This window comes from Tyto alba, unplaced genomic scaffold (genome assembly GCF_018691265.1).
Source record: "Tyto alba isolate M040663 unplaced genomic scaffold, T.alba_DEE_v4.0 Super-Scaffold_1, whole genome shotgun sequence".
Lineage (NCBI taxonomy): Eukaryota > Metazoa > Chordata > Aves > Strigiformes > Tytonidae > Tyto > Tyto alba.
Genome location: NW_024881261.1, coordinates 29210617 through 29231837, shown reverse-complemented (window position 1 = coordinate 29231837; position 21221 = coordinate 29210617). Strand labels below are relative to the sequence as shown.

The 21221-nt window shown below is 37.7% G+C and overlaps 1 protein-coding gene across 1 annotated transcript in view; it reads right to left on the bottom strand.

Moving 5' to 3' along the window:
• Positions 1–281: 281 nt before the first annotated feature.
• The window catches only part of SH2D4B (SH2 domain containing 4B), a 67998-nt gene continuing 47058 nt past the window's right edge, over positions 282–21221 (bottom strand). The window contains exons 7-8 of the mRNA XM_009966016.3: positions 7184–7404; positions 282–4145 (exon numbers count right to left, since the gene is read on the bottom strand). Coding sequence (XP_009964318.3) covers positions 4053–4145; positions 7184–7404 — 314 coding nt within the window. The 3' untranslated portion in view covers positions 282–4052. The remainder of the gene's footprint in view (positions 4146–7183; positions 7405–21221) is intronic.

The window sequence follows — 21221 nt, the reverse complement described above, 5'->3', positions numbered from 1 at the left end:
TAGAGGCAGACGGCATGAAGCAGATGCAGCATTCAAGGCTGCAGTATGGACCTGCCCAGCTCTTACAGACTAAGAGTGTGAAATCTAGCTCCAAGCTAGATCTAGCTTAAAGCTGAAATCTTGGAAATTTGCAGGGTGAAAGGGAGGCAGCAGTGCCCAGTCTTCCTCCCAGAGTAGCAAAAATCAAAAAATCAAAAATGCTTTCAAAACAATGGGATAAGCACATTTCCCCCCTTCCTATTTTCTTAATTTTCCAACCTTTGCTGCTTTCCCTTCTATTCTTTCTACTAACTGGTTACCTTTTCATAGTCCATTTATTTTCTGGAAGGCAACAAGAAGCATTTATTAGCTTAGGAAACATCTCCAAGCCTGCACTTCGCCCACAGCCCTCAAGTGTACTGGCAGCAGCTGCACATCTCTGCCAAGGAAAGCTTCTGTTCTTCTTAATTTCTGCTTGCTATGATCTCCTTTTGTTTCCTTCAAAATCTGTCTTCAGTTTAGTTGCACTGTATTTTATTGCTGCTGCTGGTTACATACTGTTGCGTTTTTCTTCCCTGGTAACTATATGAATTGGCCAGCTATTTTTCATTATTTCTGTGAGGCTATGGAAAAAAAAGCAATTCCTTTACTTGAGAATTCTGACATTTATTAGCATAATAAAGCTCTCAGATGAAATTGCAGTTTTCCAAGTAATTTCATTTGCAGGGGAACTTACAAGGGATTTATTTTAAAGCTAGGTAAAACACAAAATGAGAAATGGATGGAATTCAGACATAAAAACTTAGAAAATTAAAAGTAGGAAATGTGCTCTGAAGTGAAAATGATGATGCTGTTCTGATGTTAATTGCATCACAAGGACACATAAGCTAAAGAGCTAATATTTCCAAGCCTTCTTATCAGCTAAACAAAATGCAAACAGTTGTTGGGAAGTGCATCACTAGAAATAAATAGCTTTATTGTTATAAGTCTCTGAATTTCTTATGGAACAAGTTCTTCAAAATTCTGTCTATAAACATTCCCAAAATTGCATACATTGGGTTGAGTAATCTTCCAAAACCTTTGGAAAAGATATTTGTTCTTTTCTAGTATGCCTAGAACCTTTGTCAAAGGCAGCATTTTGCTCCCCCCCCCCTTTTTTTTTTTTTTACAGTTCATAAAGGCAAAACGATAGCCTGCAGAGATGTCTAGGTGTCTAAATACCACCTTCATTACTCCATAGCACCTTTAGACCCTCAGTCCTGTGCAGCCAGCTGCTGCTCTCTGGCCTCAGAAGTACGTCTACGGATACCTACATTTTTTAACTTTAAAAAGTCCCTTTCTGTTCTTTAAAGTAGGGGTCCAGTTGTTCTGTGGTGGAAGAAGTGCACCTATGAATAACCTGAGGCTGGGGTGGTACCTGAGATGCCTGTGTAGAGGGAGACCAAGTGTAGAGCTTGTTTTTCAGAGGAAGCAGCTGGTAGATACTGGGGCTCTTTGGAGGAGGTCGATTGCACCTAGTGAATGTTCTTTTGGAAAAAAGCAACTTACTCTGTTATTATTTTAGAGAGTCCATATTTGAAGCACAGTGAATTAATTACTTTGTGCTAAGCTCCAAATTCTGGTAACTGGATTCAATGTCTGCATATACCTGTACCAGGTGTATTCTGATCCCGGATCATACATACCAGGCTTCTCATTTAACGGAGACTATAGATCCTACTAGAGGCCTACGTAAGTGTTACTACGTTCAGAATTGCAGAGCTGTATTCCATTCCGAGAATCCAGCCCCCGGTAACCTGCAAAGGACCACGCTTTAACAACATTTTGAGACTGACTGGGTATCTTGACCCTTTATCTGGCTGCCAAGTCACTTTTTTTTTCTCAGGGTATCAGGCACATAGCTAAAGAATGTCCTACCTCTGTAAGACTACTTGTTGTGAAAAGCCCAGCTGCCACCTCACCTGAGCACTGTGCACTAACAGCAGCTGCTCCAGCTAATAAGCGTTGCTTATTTGCCCTGTCCTGAGGTGCTAACAGTAACTATTTAAAACCTTCTGAGCCAGTGTCCCAAGTGATTAGTACAAAAATTGTCGAGGTAAGTCTCTGTGGGAAGTTCATTAGAATTTTCTTTTCATGGGTCACAAACGTTGATGGATTACATCACACAAAAAGCAATGTTAACCAAAGAACATTTTCCTGAACAACAATGAAGTATGTCTGCAAAAATCTGTATTGTAATATGGGCTAACTGTAGAATTAATTATGAAGAATTTTTTCTATTATTACTACAGGTATTTATTATTCTTTTCCTAGATGAGCTTACCATCTAGGCCAGACAAAGTATAGAAGGTAACAGTGAGTCTTAAGAAATGACTATTTTAGGTGAGATGGATTTACATGGGATTCAGGAGGGAAGTCTTCACTGAAATACATGTGAATTCAGAGACTGCCCAAGACAGTAGCATATAGAAATACACTCACTGTGACTTTCCTATGCGTTCAGAGATTTCCAGGAAAAAAATAAACAAACATTGAGGTACAGTACCACATGTGGATTGGTTCAATTTACATCTTAAAATACACATCGCATATGAAAAAGTACTAAGTACTGAGAAACTGCTTATTAAAAGCATGACTATGAGACTAACCAATAGGTACACAACTATTTCCCTCACTTCACTCTTGAAACAAATCAGTTGCATACAAAACTGTCACAACCCTGTTATTTGAAATATTGCCCTGTGAAATTAATGTTTGGAGCTGAGAAGAGTACTTCTATTCCCAGCATTTTGTATCTGGCCATTCATGGGAATAGAGCAAGGAGCACAGGAACGCAACAGTAACAGTTCTGCAACTCTTTTACTCCATTTCCTGAATTGGCTGCCTCGGTTGTATCTAGTTTACCAGTGAAACAATGCAGGACTACAGCTATACTGCGTGACAGCCCAGAGTGCAAGGACTGCTAAGACACAAATTTCAGGAGGGCAAATTAGCTACTGTGATGAGGGTTTTCTTCTTTCTTTTTTTTTTTTTTTTTTTTTTTTTTCTTTTAAATAGTCCAAACATTAAGCAACTGCTCCATAGATCTAGGCTACAGATCTATTTTCATTAGGTTTAGTATGTCTAACAAATGGATTGAGAACACATTGTGTGCATCTTTTTTTAAACATGACGTAGCATGATGAGAATGTAATTATTCTTACCTTTTAAATGGATTAATATACCACCCCCATCTTCACTCATAGCTCAGCCAAAGAAAATACCTGGTCCCACAGCAGAGTAAAGCCAGGAAACTCTAGCATTTATCTCGCGCATCAAAAAGCAGAAAACATGACAAGGCACATGAGACGAATTGTTGCTGCAAATCAAACTGGTTTCATTACAATAACTAGTTTAGAATAAACTGACTACTTTGTGTACAGGAGTAAAATTCTTTCCAAGGCTGTTGGACTGCATGAAATTGTAAATAAAATGTGAGTGACCTTATTCTGCCTCTGCTGTGGTGAACTTTGTAGGCCTGAATTCAAAAGCACAATGGCAAGTTTCCAGCTACACCTAACCATTTAAGTAATCACAGTCTGCAAAAGGACGTTTTAAGACTGCTTCTCTCGGTAACAAATGTGCACCACTGAGTAATGAGATTGTCAACAGAAACCAACAAACCTTGCTTTGGAAAAAAGAATCTGATCACCAATATTGGTACTTCATACAATACTCCATGAATAGTTCCCACCCATACTTTTTGCTGCATTTTGCATTTTCAATCTTGGACATTCAAAAACTTAAGATAGGAACTTAGCATTCAGTGCAATTGGCCACAAGCCCTTGAAAAATTTCTGGAAATAGTCCTCATTTGTAATTTGCCAGTAATTTCTCACCTTTAAAACATTAGCAATGTGCATAATGATGATAATTCAGATGCAAAACAGAAATGTTTTGGGCCTTCTAATGAGGATCTTTTTGGCCACAAGACCAGTGGCTTTGGAAGTTTGGTAACTACTTTTCAGTGTTTACGTTTGTAGCTATCTATTACTACAGCTATCCAGAATGCATTCCTCTTAGTCCTGGATCAGTTATTCAAATAAAGGACTGTAGTCTGGTGGATTCTTCTGCTGTCCACATGGCTCCAGTAGTAGCTCCCCACCTGAGGATGTGATGGTTTCTTCCTAGAAAGATAAAACCAATTAAAATATCGAAGGTATAAGCCTTTCCCTGTCTCCTAAGAAAAGTGACTGCTAGCAATAAAGACCATAAATCCACTGTAATTGATAACCAATTATGAATAAAAGCTTGATAAAATAAGTACAGACCCACAAAGGGACCCTATCAACTATTCTTATTCTTCATGCTTTGTTTATCTCGTACTTATGACACTAGTAATTTGAGCTAGTATCAAATAGTGAAATCAAACGGTGTACAAAAAAGGCTAAGATTTGTGCTACCTGTAAGTTGCTATGCTGCTTAAGAAAAACAGCTACAAATACAGCCTATAAAGGATGTTCTCTAGGGTTAATTTAACCAATAGACGCCAGTCCTACTATGATGCTTCCACAGTCATTGGGATGAAAGAATCTTCCCCAGGCAGACTGAGCAAGAGCTCAATGTTGAGCGCTCAAACACAACAGTAACAGCTGACTGATACAGAGAGGTGAAAGATATTAACCTTGCTAGCTTAAAGACAGTCTTTACAAAATAGCACTTATTCTCACTAATTAAATAACCAAACGCCAAGTCTGTCATTCCAGTAATTGATTGCCAAGATGAATACAAAAAAACTTACTAGAAAAGTAGAGAACTTGGGGTTTGCACTTATTGCTAGAGTAATGATAGTTTATTTTTATTTCTGTAGAAGTTTGAGATTTATAGGTGCACCAAAATGAGCCAGAATCCAGAATTATATTGACTAAAATAGCAATCCTTCATCTGAAATTTTAGATCCATTTTAAGGATCTCTATATGGGTCCAACCTTTTCAAAACTTAGTTAGTTTCTATTGAAATTCAATGGAAATTTGGTGCCTGATTTCCTCAGAACACATGCAGGCTCCCAGTTGTGGTTCCATCCCAATCACTGTATCAGACTGAGAATAAGTTCAGAAAGTTACTACTCAAATTAAATGCATTTGAGAAGGTTATGAGGAAGTAAATACAAAGATTTAGCAATGATCTTGGATATGTTATTGCTGCTTTCCACATAGTATTTAAATGCAAATAGTAATAAGAGAAAACGCACACTCACACCCTCTTCTGTAAGAAGTTTGTTCTTCCAGCTAATGGCTACCACTCCCTTGTATCCGTCAGCTGAGTTGCTTGAGTGACATATTTTTAATTTTTTTAAATGAAAATTAAGCAGTTTTAGATGAATAAGTATAAGCAACTAAAATGTAGTTATGCCAGCCCTGCTTGCTTTGATTGAAAGTGAACAGGACCCTCAAGGAGAAGTCCATGCAAATTCTGGGGTGGGGAAGTATAGTCTTGCCAAAAATAGTCCTGAGGAAGCAGCAAGTTTTCCAAACAATATAGCAATAGCTGCAAGAGAAAGTGTGCCTGCAGCACATTTGTTTAAATAAGATTGCATAGCTGGCTACCAGGAGGTTTTGGGACACTTGACAATGCACTTCACCAGAAAGGACAAGCAGAAAATCTTCTAAGAAAACCATGTGAAAGACAGGATAAGTTGCCTTCTGAAGTGATTGCCAGAGAGACCAGTGTTTGGACCAGCTATTAAGCTAGACAGTTAAAAGAGAATTGTGTGGTGACATTAAAGGTGACTCAGTTTCTCTGATAAGCTTACTACAGGGGAAGCTATTAACTATTATCAGGGGACATCTAAGAAAACTTTTTTTTTTCCCCCTTAAACATCAGGAACTAAAAGCCATTTTGGTTCTGACAAGTGCCCTATTGCTGTATGTAAACAGATGTGTTTCTAGTAGAGTGATTACCTAGGGTGAGCTGTGATGAAAATATAGGAACATAGCTGGGGCAGAGATGGTTGGAACTGGTTGTCACCATCACCCCTCTCCAGAAGCACAGGGCTACTTCATCCAGAGCTCCTACATCCAGTGCCTGATAATCTGCACTTGGGGTGTTGTGTGTGTGCTTTCCTTTCCCTGGCAAGGCCTTGGTTAGACTCTTTCCAGTTGTACTGGGTCTGGCTGGGATGGACTTAACTTTCTTCACAGCAGTCTGTATGGTGGTGTGTTTTGAATTTGTGGCTAAAACAGTGTTGATAACACACTAACGTCTTGGCTGCTGCTGATCAATGCTTGCACAGCATCAAGGCTTTCCCTTTTCCCACTCAGGTCTTGCTGGCAGTGAGTAGGTTGAGAATAAATGAGTAGTTGGGAGGGGACACAGACCAGTTTGTTGGCCCAAACTGGCCAAAAGGATATTTCGCACCATATAATGTCATGCTCAGCAATAAAAACTGGGATAGAAGAAGAAGGGGGTGGGAGTGGTTGGCTTCCAAGGTGGCCATTGAGAAGATGAAGATGAAGAGAAATTCTAAGGGTGGCTAATAAAAAATCAGAATTAAAACCGATGAAGATAAGGAGAGATGCAAGATGCTGAAAACAAGCTACAATATCAGAAACAGTGCTAATGTTTAGTCACAGCTTGGCAACAAGAAACATAAGTTAGAGACAAAGTAATTCAAACACACCTAAAATCAACGATGAGTAGTAAATTACTCTTGTATGACTGTTTTAGATAATAAGGAATGACCCTTAGCACATCCCTAAAGGAGAACCCTTCCATGTTCCCTTCTTGACTGTAGGGCCCCACTCCTTTGCTTTTGGACATGACAGCCCTCACAAAAGTTGACAAATGCTGAAATTTCATTGAAAGTCTTTTCTATGGTATTTCCAATCCAATTTTGAACTGCAAAGAGGCTCAAAAAGTGTTAGCTCTGTCAGCCCTTATTAGTCCATTTTTAGCCCATAAGAGCATGCATTACATAAGAATCTGCTTCAAAGGGGACAAAAATATATGCTGAAGCTTTTGAAAGAGAGGAAGAGCCTTCTGATTCACTGCAACAAAAGACACAAACTATAAATGTTACCGCTAGGCTTACTGCAGAATAAATATGTATATTCTTTTCCCCACTATGTTTACTACTACTTTCCAGTGTGGTTTCGAATTACATGGTTCTCTTTAAATTATTAATCTATTCCACTCAGCTATTGATCTCTACCTAGCAAGTGTTACCTTGTGAAAATCAATAAGATCTGTCAGTGTTGCATGTCGGTTTGGATCTACTCCCAAGAAGCTGTAGAAATCTCCTGAAGCATCAACCAGGAAGTGTTTGAACCCACTTTGCTGGCGATAAGACAACGCATAGCCCCAGATTTTCTCACTGACTCGCACCAGGAATGTTCCTTCAGATTTATTCATCAACAATTCTTCTGCCTCCTGACGGCTGATAATACCTGGCAAGAAAAAACCCCAAAACTTTGGTTATGCAGATAACAGGTCTGTCAGAGTAAATCAATTGCAACAAATAAAGAGCAGAAGTGAAATTCAAATGGTGTAACTTCTCAAGATTGAAATGTTTATAGGACGAGTTAGAGCTATGGATACAATGTTTACACTATTTTCTTCTGAAGGATAGCTGTAAGAGTTTTGATGGAGTCTGGTGGGATATGCTTTTTAATTATCAGATTGAGAATTGCTTTTTCTCATCCTTACTGCTTTTTCAAAGGAGGTATATAAACACAACTGGCCTATCAGACAAGAAAATTCTGTCCAAGGGGTTATTTAGCAGACTAGCATGGTTTGGCACTGCAATCTGAATTTGCAATACATGGGTCCTAAAGAAGGCACATAAAGCAAGCACCAGGAGAAAAAGCATTTTCCGGCTTACACACATCCATAGATGCATATAGATAAATTGGACCACAAAGAAATCAAATTGAGCAACTAAGAGAGCCGCTAAGAGAGAAGGGTATGTTAGATTACTATGGTGGTGCAACCCTCCCCCCTCTCCTGGGCTGCTCGGTGTGTGGTGTGATTCCCCACTCCTGGTACACATACCAACCTGAGATGAATTGCAAAAGGCAGTGGACCAGAGCATTAAGGCACCCCCCTTAACGTAGATGGCTCCTGCTTCCCCTCTTGGTTGGGAGCAATACTGACAATCAATCACCTCCTGACAGCCTAGTACTTCTGCACCTGGGTCGTGGCCCAAAGGGGGTGATACCAGAACTTCAAAATCTAGAGAGTTCTGTGCCTGTGCAACTGCTGGAAAGTACCAGAGTATTTCCTCATCTGAATTTAGCTGAAATGGAAAATTACCTGACAATAGTCAATTATCTCAGACCCTATACATAGTGATTCCCATAGTGAGACCCTTTGAATTCTTCTGGATCACAGCAGGCTGTGACCAGCATCTCCCCAGAGCTGGAATGCCTCTTGGGCTCAGACTTCTCAAAGTTTGAATATCATCAGCCTGCAAAGCCGACAGAAGGCCAGGGTAAAGTCAGACTTCTTTTCAACTCTCAATTACTGCCCGTTTAGAAATATTGATGAAATACGAATATTAGTTCCAAACTCTTCCATCCACCTCTTTATCTATGTGTTTAACTGCACATTTACCTTTACGAGTGTGAATGTTTATATATTTCACTGGATATCCAAATATTTCTGTGCTGTTTGTGTCTGTCTGTCTTATGTTTTACATATATATATATACTTGATTCAGAATGCCTTGTGGTAAGTTAGTGTGACTCTTGTCATTCTCAAATCTGTAATCAAGTCACTATTTTAATCATAACATACTTTACCAAATCACTTTGTTAATCGTTGAATCGATCAAACATTAAGTGCTGCTAAAATTTAACCTCTGATCTACCACACACCATTAATAGATCTTAAATTGCTATTAAATCATAACCGTGTGAGATACCTTCATCTGCGACAATTACTTACTCACAGGCTTGCATTTTTAGGGAACATCGTCACAGAGGAAAACAAGAAACATAGTCCTTTCCTTCTGGGACCTTTCCGTCGTAATATCAGAGTAGTAGTCTCCTCTAGTTAAAAACTGTAGCCACGAGCTAAACACAGTGCCAACACAAATAAAAGACTGAATATTGTGTTTGTTGACCAGAAGTGAGCTCGTCTTTACAAACCACAATGAAGAATAATGAGTTATGCAACCTTGCATCAGGAAAAAGAGAAGACAAAATTACTTGGGGCTTCTTGCAGTACGTAACAGTCATCCTGTGGTCATTCTCTGTGAGCCAACTTATCTCTCTAGACAAACTCCAGAGAAACTCAATCAGGGAACAAACTCTCTCCCCATATCCTGGTCACCAAGCAGTTGCTTTATAGGTAAATTCATTCCTTTGCCATATGACAGACATATTTGACAGGCCAAAAGAAGGATCATAAATTCAGATTTTCAGAGTGAGCAAGGGAAAAAGTTTAACAGGGGTAGAGCTTTTGAGAGCTTTCAAATTTTACTATTCTGTTTTGGAAAAATTTTCATCTCTCTTTCTTTCTGATCCTAGGACACAACACTGAAGTTGCTGGTATTTCTGTTTGTGAACAGGGTATAACAGATAAACCCTATTCTGATCACAGCCCATGTAAAAAGTGTGATCAGAATTGCAGCCAGCACTGAAACAGGTCTTACCATCCACCTAGACAGCCTCGTTCCAATTTGTCTGGTAGGCCTAGAGGACAGTAAGCTCATGTCTCGTCATTATCTGTGAAATATCAGATGCTCACTTCAATAAGAAACAGATGTTGAATTAGGCCATCCTGAATGTGAACATTGCACAAATGTCAATAAATAATATGTGTACATGTTCCAAAGTTATTCTCTGTGAAGCTAAACTTTCTCAAAACAATACAAGTAATATTTAATGGAACTGCTTGTCATCGTAGAATCCTACACATGTCCCAGTGACAGTTCCATGGAGTCTAAATACTGAAAAGCCACATTGTTTTAGTGTAATAATAACCATATCCTAGGGATTACCAATTTGTACAAAGATGGGCCTACCTGAAAGACCAAAGTTTGGGATGCTCTACTTAAACCCACAAGACAAATTATGCTTCTGGGAGACATAGGAAGGGACTGAGGAGGTCTGGGTCCTAAAAGCAAGCACTATGTGATGTTAGGAAAAAGCAAAAGGCATCTACTTCTTTCTTTCAGGTTTCGTCTATTTTGAGACAATTAATTTCTTTTACAGTTTTACTTGGTGCAAAGATGAACATGACAAGGGCTCACTCTCAGTGGTGCTCTGAGGTCCCTACTGAAGTACTAAGAAACAAACACATATATACTCTGCTGAATGACATACAGTTCTCTCTTCTGGAAGATATTACATCATCTTTGCACCAGAGATGCAAAACAGGCAGTAAATGTGCAAACACATGCATTTGTTTAGAAACATCATGCAACTGCTCGGCCAACAGTGTCAATTGCTGCACTTTGCAAAACTAAGTACATTTTTGTTGGCAGTATTCCAAGATGAATTGTTAAAAATTCTTGAGCTGTGTTCAGATGAAAAGATAGTACTAATATGAATCCATATGATAGAGCATATTATGTGAAGCTGCATCACTAGACCCCAATACCAGGAGCCACGTGCCAAGAATTACACAAAAATTGATTCAGTTGTTAATCTGGTCTTCTCTCAAATTGCACTAATTTAAATATACAATGAAACATTTTAGTAGTGATTATGATACCTACTTCCTTGAGAAGACTCTGCTAGAAATACATGTAGATGAGCCACACTAACAAGCTCAGAGCATTCAATATACAGGAAAGGGTAAACAGTTCTATCACCAGCAAATACTTCTCTAACTCCAATAATCAATATTTATACTGTAATTCTAGATTGAAACCATGCTGATAACACTTGGCGTAGGAACTGGGTGCTGTTACAACTACCCCTTCTCTAAGCAGTGTCAGAACTGTTATACAGCCCCCCTACAGAATGTGGTGGTCTCCACAATTTAGCACCTATAAAAATACAGGGTTTGTAAAAAAAAAGAAGAGTTGTAAAAATAAAGGGTTTGTATTTTATGGTGAACATTATTATTTGGATATTTCTAGGGTTTGAATGACCATCAGTATCAAGCATACAATATGAAATTCATTTAGCATCAATTAGTTTAATGCTAAACAATCTGTTCACCTGCTGTCAACTCCCACCAGGAAAGCTAAAACACTGCAGGCTTCCACATGACGTTATCTTCTTTGCCAAACCTGATTTTTGTTCTGGACACTTTATATCATTGAGTAGGTGAGAAATGCTACATTGCTCATGGCCACGTTATTTTTTTGTTTTAATTCTCATTTCTGCTAAAGATGGTATAATAAATTATCAGTCGGCTGCTTTCTTACCTTTTCCTCTCCTGATTCTGTTAACAGCTCATGAAAAACCATCTCTCCCCACCACCTCCTCCCTCTCTCTGCCTCCCAGCCATTTTATTTTTCTCTGGTTCATGTCTTCAGTGGGTGGTGATTGCAGCAATGAAAGTCTCCCTCCACCCTTTAAAAAACATTACACTGTTCTCAAGACAACTAGAAAGAATGGCACTGCTCATTCCTGAGATGGCTGTAGAGAAATAGACATCTGTGAAACCCCTACTTGTACAATTAAAATTGTTTGAACTGAATGCAAGAAACTTTGGTTTCCCAAAGCTCTGGTAAAAGGTTTAGAATCACCTATGATCTTATTTGTGCTAGTTATTAATTGGAAATATTATCTGGAAAAGAAACCACTGGTGCTTTGAAAGCTAATTTTGTCCCCTCTCTCTAATTCTTACTAATCTCTTAAGGAAAAAAAAAAAGTAACATTTTCACTTTGTGTAAAGCAACACTGTGTCCAGTGATCCTCTCAGATAAGCACAACTTTGCAAATCAGTCATTTAAATAAATATCCACAATTAATCTATCATCAGAATCATCATTTTATCTTGTTATGCAGTTAAATACACAAGAGTGTATTTGGACAGCATTTAGCTACCCCACTGAAACTCACATCTTTTACCTGTCATGCCAAATAATTTCTCTGAGCATACAAACTGCTGTTGTCTATAACAAAATGTAAAAGAGCAGCAGGGTTTTGACTGGGAGAGGATCAAAGGTGTAACTAACTCCCCTTGAAAGCACGGAAACCGTATCAGCTGGCTTGAGTTTTAGCTCCCCTGTTTCCCAAATTCACTGCATGCATCTATCATTATATGCATCTACCCATCCACTGTAAATATTCTAGTTTTGCAATGCTCATAAATATTAACATTTGGGATTCTTAGGAAGAGGACAACATTTTGGAAGACAGATATTTCAAATCATAGGACATACATCATTGACTGACGTGTTCCTCATTAACAGCTTTATTTTTAAATACAGTGCCTGTAATGACAATTTGTAGATGATAGGCAAGTCTTAACATTTTTGTTGCAACTATGTCCTTTTTACTGCCACTAGTCTTCCAAAAAGGAAAAAGAACATCCTAATATTTAGAGTATATTAAACTCCCTTGGGAACTGGAGTCCACTATGAATTGAGTGGGCACAGCTAAGAAATCCTGATGCTGCCTTCCAAGTTTACAGCAGCCTCAATAGCAGAAAATGCTATTCTGAAATATTATGCAATGTCACTTCAGCTTCCCACTCTTCTCTCAGCATTATCCTACTGACATCCTTGAGTGAAACTCAGGAGATGAAATACATAAATATTTGCTAAGAGAATGCCATAACAAGCATAAATACAAAGTAGAAGAGCTGATAAACTTTGCCAAAAAGGCAAGACTATATACTGGAAGTCTAAAACTATTTTTTTGATTATACAGATAAAGTTACATCATGACCATTGTTGAAATTTACCAGTGGTCTAATGTACCACATGTAAAAACAATATCAATATATAAGGATAATTTGGCTTTTAATGATCAATATATTTTTAATATGCATATGTGCATTTATATATGCCAAGATGTGAACTAAGATTAGAGGGACAGCAGGTACAAACACAGACCAGAAGCGTTCATTTACCCTTCTGCAATAGAAGTTATTTGCTTAGTTGATATTTTCTCTTTTCATATTTTTTTTATTAGCTTAATCTCAAACACTCCAGTGCATGAGGTTTTACTCACAGAGCAAAAGCGTCACAAATACTGGCATGAATAAATATTAATGAGAGCATTCATGCCAAAAGTGCTTTCATGACCATTATGAAAAGCCTTCTATTTCATGCAAAATTAATTTGCTGAACAATTATGAATATTCACAGGTAATCAATGAAGAGGAAAGAGACTCATCCTGTTTATACAACTTAAGACATCTAAAGAGGGAAGTGTGTGATTTAGGTCACCAATCAAAATTAGGAGCAGGATCCAAAACACAGAGAAGCCAATACCAGTATCACACTTGTTTTCAATGGGATTAGATCAAAGCCTATACAAATATTCCTGGCAATCATTACATAAATAATTCACATGATAAAGGTCATACAGACACATTACATCTAGAGCAAGTGTAAGCAATAAATAAATGAGTAAACACAAGTAATTATAAAGAATTAGCAGATAACTCCCAAATAACATAAAGGACTGTATTGGTCCAATTATACAGGCAGATCTAAACAGTAATTTGAAAGACAGTGATAAAATGGCAAAGGATGAGGGTTAGAAGGATCAGTTAGCTAAGCATCAGCCAATCCTTTCCATTTTTTTAAACTGAAAAACCGAGCTAGATGGATGCACTACTATACCATTTGGAATAAAATGTTTCCCAAAGGGAAATAAGTGAATTTTCCAAAAACTTCCAAATAAATTTCCTCTCTCTGAGATTTAATTTGAGAGTCAAAAGTTGGATTACACCTCACCTTGCAAAAAAGCTGAAACAAATTTCAGAAAAAAACTGCTATAGAAGCCTGAAAATAAATTTGTATAGAACAGATTTTAGGGTCTTGGGTATTTTTAATCAAACGAGAAAAGTTCTGGTGTGAGGAGGGGAAAATACGTCATAGGTTTTTCTGCCTACATCATTATAACAATAAAAATCGTGTAGCTGGAAGTAAAAACCCAACTTACTTGGGGCCAAAATATAAATAAAGGCAATCAGTTTTGAATATAAGTAATCAGAACAGTGAACAGAAATTCAGAAGGGATTAATCCAACTGCAGCCAGTACGGTTTAGGAAGAGCTGATAGCCCGCGTTAGCATGGCAGCGTTAGCATAAACCCCTGTCAGGAAGTGCAAGAACAGCTTATAAGGACACTAGTCAATGAACCTAATGGAGGGGGTCATAGATTTCAGAGCCCACAGCAAAGGAAGATATACAGGAGGAACAAACACAAGCTAAGATGAAAACTGAAGGTGGGGAACTAAGGTTTAGAATAAATCTGGCCTTTTTTTAGATCCCATAAAAAGGTGGGACAGTAAAGTATTGAAACAAATGTTCAAATGCAAGACGCTAGCCACCAGCTCTGGTCTAGGAGAAGGTGAAAAATCCAGCTCTTTCAACCACTCTAAAAGATCAAAAGCATAAAAGCAGGGAAGATGAAGTGATTGCTTCCCTGCAGTGCAAGAACTAGAGCAGCTATAGTTTATGCTCTCAAGGAAAAGCAGTCTCTACATCACTCAAAGCAATAGTTTCCTCAGGTTGACTTTTTCAATTCTCTCCCACAGGTGCAAGTCTATATGTGGACTCTTAAGCTGACTGAACATACTTATGGTCGTTCATTGGGAGGGACGCAATTAATCTACCAAACTATGATGTCCAGACTGAATACTTTGTCTTATCCTTGAGACTACTGATGTCACGTATAATTTAAAGAACACTGTTATCAGTTATGGTGGTTTATGGACTGATCTGCAACTGAAATAGCCGAAGGATAATGTACATATCTAGGTCATACCTTGTAATTTCTCCAGCATTTTCAGCAGGAGTAGCATGAACAATTAAATACATGCACAAATATCTGCAGCAATAGGATCTTAGTGTGTCAGTCAACTAAAAAGCTTTCATCCACTCCTTCTTCGTTTTAGTTACAATATTTTTTTTGATCGTGCAAAAAAAAAACCAAATAGTGAAAGAGAGATCAACAGTATTGTGTGAGAAAAGCTATGGCTGAGAGATAACAATAGTTCTGCCTCTGCTATTTCAGAATAGAAGCAATAAAGACTGAAAAGCAAAGCAAGGGAGTAAATCAAAGACAGCTGGTAATAGAAATAAAGCTGTTGAAGCTATTCACCATCTGCTGTTAATGCAGGATAAACTCACATGGGACTAGATCTTCAAAAGAGTTCTCTTCCCATTTAGGCATCAAAATAAATGGCCAGGTTTTTTCAAAAAAGAAACAAAAGAACCCAAAAAAAAAAAAAAAAAAAACAAAACAGCACAATGCCTGTTGTTTTTTTTTTTTTTTTTAAAAAAAACTGGCCACAAGTGTCATGGCAAGAGCCCAAGAACCAAGGGGTGCTGAGTTTCTGTGAAATGCTTTTCCTACTTAACAGCTTGTGAGAACACAGATATTCCATGCTGTGCTGCCTGTTGATAACCCGATTTAAATCCTAGTAAATAGCACAGTATCCATAGATGGTACTGAGTAAGGGGCTATAGGCCTCTATGCTTATAATAGAGAATAGATGTGCAATGGGTCACAAAAAGCAAAACCTAAAGTATGAATAAACAAACTAAAACCTTCCTGTCCCCATAGAATGGCAATAGGAGGCAAAGCTGGGATGTATTTAGAAATCAACAGGTAAAATGCACATTTGAAATACCCTGGCCACATCACAGACGGATTATCTGAGTACTCAGGGGTCAGTACAGGGCCGGCCCCCTCTCTGAGCTACACAGGCAAAGAAAAGTGACAGTGGATAGGGAGCCTCTGGAGAATCCTCTCTTTGTTCCACATTCACCACCTTTGCTTCTGCGCAAGCTCAGGAGCAATGCATGCAGTAGCATACCTAAGATAGAGATAAATCTGTGCTGTTGAAAGGTGAGCAAGAGTCCATTACCCATTTTTCACCATTCCCTTCCTTTGTAATCATCCTGGTACATTTAAGATATACACAGACTTGGGAAACAACACATCAGTGAATCTCAGCTACCTCCCCAGTGGGCCTTGCTCAGTGTGGAAAGTATGCTTTGGGCTACGTACAGACATGTATAGAAAACCAAGATGCAGAGGAATAACATTTTTCTGATGGCAAGAGATCCCTTCAGGCAAGGATGAGACATACTGACAATGCACCTTGCCCTAAACAAGCTCTATTTGAAGACTTATGTGGTACATAGGACTATCTTGAGCCTCTATACACAGAAGCAATTCACCAAGGAAAAATATCATATGTAAAAATATATAGGCCTGGTTTGTTGGGTTTTTCTTTTTTTTTTTTTTTTTTTTAATAATATGGATTTATCTCTCTGTTTTGTCAGGATAAAGCAGTTCTTAGACTAAAGAAAAGTCAGACCTCAGGAGCTTTCTTACTTCCCTAAGGCTGAGGTGCCTCAAAGCAGTTAAAAACCTACTGAAATTCTGAAGGAAATGGGTGCCTTGCTACCCCAGGAATCTTTGAAAAATCCTATCTAAATGAGTAAAGCAGTTATAATGGGTATTTTTCTTCAGTTTTATAGAAAATCAGATGCGCTAGATCCATTGTTGCCAGTGTGGCTTACAGTTAATTCCCTATGCACTCTGCAGAATATACCCCTTAATTGTCTCCTTTACAGTTCATTCTATATACAAGATATCAAATACTGTAAAAGCCCTTTATACTCACTGTCGAAATATTTACACCATATTCACTAACAAACAGTGCAGCACATAAAAGATAGGCGTTTGCATTACTTGTCTGAATACACCACTGGTATAATAGAGCTATAAATTTTTCTGTTAATGTCTCCTCAAAGCATAGCGTTGGTTTCTTTCTTTCATTCCTTTCAGATCAGCCTGTAGAATACATTAGCCAGGAGGAAAACAAAGATTTCAAACTCTCTTTTCTCTTTGTACATTATTAATTGTCACCTATCAGAGGAGAAAAGGTAGCACAAAAGAAGTTTAACTTTTTATCTCATACATATATTTCCTGTTTTTTTCCTTTAGAGATGGGCTTTTCTGACCTGAAATGCATGCATTATACCACTGCTATTACTCTTTAATTTTTGTGAATTTTCTCTTCTTATCCAAACAGTTCTGAAAATAAGCTCATTTAGAAAAATAGAACAGTTAACCATTCAATTTTCAGTGGTTTCTCAAACTACATTCTCTGTGGGTAGTTTACCACGTATGATCAGTAAATTGACAGAAATTTAGGGGTAAGAATATTTAATTTTGTATTGTTTTCACTGACTAAAGTTGGAAGAGTCTATGCTCTAGTAAAGTCAATGGAAGAACAACAACAGGGAGGTTCCAAGCACCTAAATAGGATGCCTTACATAAACAGTACAAATGTTACTGATAATGATGCTTCTTCCTTTGATGATAGGGTGACTAGAAAATAAGAAAGTGTTTTGTTTTGTTTTAAATCAGTAAATACTTCTGGGCCTATATAAGCACCCAGGATGCTGTTATCGATAGTTGATGTTTCCTGCAAATAGCATGGAAACTAAGTGTATTCCTGAGGATGTCTGCAAACTCCAAATAAGAAACAAACATGCTTTGAGAAAATATCAGTACACTAATCCAAATAGGGAACTTTGACATAAATATTATTTCTGTAAAATGTGTTCACCTCTTTACAATGCAGATGGGATTGAATTTTTATTTACATTATGTGTGAAGAAGCCAACTATACAGACTGTCAATAAACTTTTGTGATAGGTGCGTAATGTGACACACGTGAAGTAGATATTCAGACCTTACTGTATCTTCTGGAAAATCAGAATTTGCTTAATCAGTAAAGCACACAGAAATACCTCACTAGAGCAGCTTGACAGTGCTAGAAAAAGTACAGTGGTGTAATACAAAAAACACTGTAGAGCAAAGAAGATGATTTAAGCTCTGATCCTGGTCCAGCAAAGTGAAACCCATCTGTTCTAGTACGATAGTCACTGATACTGTGTTTTGTGTGAAAATTGAAAAGCATGGCAATTTTTCAGAAGGTTTGTGACCAGTATTCACCATCCTTTCTCCAGGCAGACAAAATATTTGCAGTCATTCAGTCTTGGTCTTGCAAGCAACAGAGGAAAAAGAAAGGGAAATTTTACTTTGTGGACACCATTTGCAAGCACTTCTTATTCACTTCACTTGTTTACATTACTCACCTTATTACTTCTCATTTAAATCCTCAAATTTTGCTGAATTTGAAAATGAGAGAGAAAATCTTCTGCTATGCAAATGAGATCTAAATCAAGGAAAAAGATGAGAAAGCTGATCTGTGAGAAGAGAGGATAAGAGAGCAAAAGCCCTCCTGGGGTCTATTTATGTTCTCATATCTTCAGCCACTGTAAGTCCTTGTTCCTCCTAAATACTTCTGAGGGCAGCATGGACATAAAAAAAACATGGAAGACCGAGCTTTTACCAATCCAATTGCACAAACCAAAATAAAGCCCACAGTGAGATTTTTGTTTGCTTTAGATTTCTGTAAAAAGTCAGAGTAGAAGAATTAGTTAAAGGCAGTCTTTGTAGCCCGTTCCTGGCTTTGTACAATCCATTCTGAGGCAACACAGCCAGATGACACTCCAGGGGGAACACAGGGACCAAAGGCAAGAACAGTGCATGGAACAGCACTGCTACTAAATAGGCTTGGCTGAGATGACATCCCTGCAGAGACATGGTTTCAAAGAGCCCATTACTGGCTGGTGCAGAGTTGCCGAAGGAGCATCGGGAGGTACAGTTCTGAACACACAGAAACTGAGAAAAGTTTGTGAGGCTGGGGGGAATTCTTTCCTGAATCAAAGGCTCCTTTAAAAACGAATTTAAAGAAATATTCGTATAAAAGTAGAAATTATTTGCAATTCATAATCATCAGTCGCTGCATACTTTAAACGCTGAAGGCATTAGAATCAGAATAGTGTGCAAGTTCTCTGATTTGCCATGCAAGCTGCATTTGAAACTTAAAACACTACATACCAGCTCACTTAGTGCATGTAAATGTTACCATTTCCCACTTTCCGCAAGTGGAAGACAAGAATGAAAAATTGCAAGCCTTAAAATTACTGTCAGTCTCAGAGAACGCTTCTGAAAAAAAACATGTCTCATCAGATTTTTTCAGTTTGCCGCTTCTCCCTTCACTCAAGTATATATGTACATTTAACCACCAGGACTTTCTTTGAAAACCAGTACGAGAAGAAACACTTGTACTTGCAAATTAGCAGGTGTTTAATCTCAACAAGACAAGTCAAGCACAAAACTTCTACATAGAAGGATAAACTATGCAATCCTTTAAAACAACGTACATATTCTACTAGCTCTGGAATAAGCATTACTGACTGGAGTATGAGGAATACTTTAAAAAACATGTAATTCCATAAACATTAGTTAAAAAATTAACTGTTAAAATATACACAATATATTAGTACACGACATTTTAGCACTAGCTTCTGCTTCTGTACTACACATTTTAATATACCAATGTTTCCTAAGGAGTAAGATGCTTCTTTGTGTCCTCAGATAATTTTGACATAAGAAAAACACAATATGCTAAAACCAATTATATATGGTTTCACTTAAACTCTTACAGTATTGATATGTAAATCATTTTTGATGCTTCTGAATTGTGAATACATGGATGCTTAGGCAAACAATCATTCGTGTTTGCAAATGCAGACTGGGTTATTTGTGTAACCAGCCTCTCTTCTAAAAATGCAGCCACAGCTAAGGTTGTATACAGTTAAGGATGAACAGAGAGCAATAATGCACATTAATTAAAAAACCCCACTGTGGTTACCTCACTGTTTGCATGATCTATCATGGACATACCTCTTCTAGAGGAAAACGGGGGATTTAATTCAGTGCCCCTGAAATCCTTAATGTTTAGGCTGTGACTATGTCATTATACTGAATAAATGATATAATAAATCAACATAAGCTCTTAACAGAAGAGGTAGGGCCGGATTTGCTTTTGCCTTGTATGTTGTGCAGTCATTTATTCTGGGGCGATTTTGTGACCCATTATACCCATTTTGCCATCATGTAATCGAGTATAGAAAATACAGAGAAATTAAGAAAGTGGGCCCTTGTCCACACAGACTGGACTGAGACAACCAGGTGCCAAAAAGCTGTCTAATAACAATAGTAATAAATTACTGAGAAATGTAATATGCTATGATTTCGTATTAAAAGGAATAAGTAAGACACCAGCATTGAGTCCTAGTGCAGTTTTCCTGTGCCACTACTGCCATACCTGTAAATACCTATGAAACATAGCCACTGGATTTACTAAATGAAGAAAAGGAACAAATGACTTAGATAATAGGAAGCTACTAGCAAATTTCATCAAGCCAAGTGAGAAGTAGTAAAATGAACAAGATGATTCTTAAATCCTGGGTTAATTGCACTGGAAGCTGCATGATGCAGAGATTGACTATAAAAAGACAAACAAAAGCAGAGCAGTCCTATCTATATCACCACATTTTATGGGCACTGCTGCCTTTATCGGAGCATCTCCAAGAACCATACAAAAAACCCAGGAGGGAAAAACAGCACATTCAGTCATGAGCTAAATTATAAAAAGCCTTCAATTTTTAATGGTTAGAACTCAGAGGAAATCAGAAGTGCCACTTTCTCAAGCTCATCCCTAGGAAAAAAAAAAATGTAGCCATTCTCAGGCATTCTTTCCTTCACCACATTGCCATAAATCTCGTCAACGTGTCTCATATAAAAGTAATATGAATTTCTTCATTATAAAAACAAAGTACGTTTAAGAATATCTTCCATACATCAGTTTTTCACAGTCTTGGTGAATTTAGATAAATCCCAACACTTCAATTTGGGACTTAGAAACTGAACTTTACTGTCTTTATTAGAGGGATGACATATTTTATTTGGGTGCAATAAAGCAACCAAAAATATAGAGTACAGCTTCAGGCAAACAGGAAATATACCCTAAACCTATTTAGAATAAAACTTAAAAAAATGAATGAGATTTACTGAATGAAAACACATTTTAAGAACATCTGAAGAACAACGATCATGCTAGCGGTATAGAAAGGAAGATAACTGGATTGGCTTTAGACTAGCAGATGTCACTGATATTTCTATGGATCCAAATAGCTTCCTATGATGCACCACTGCAGCAGAAATAATATTGAGTAAATACTTAAAGTACTTTCC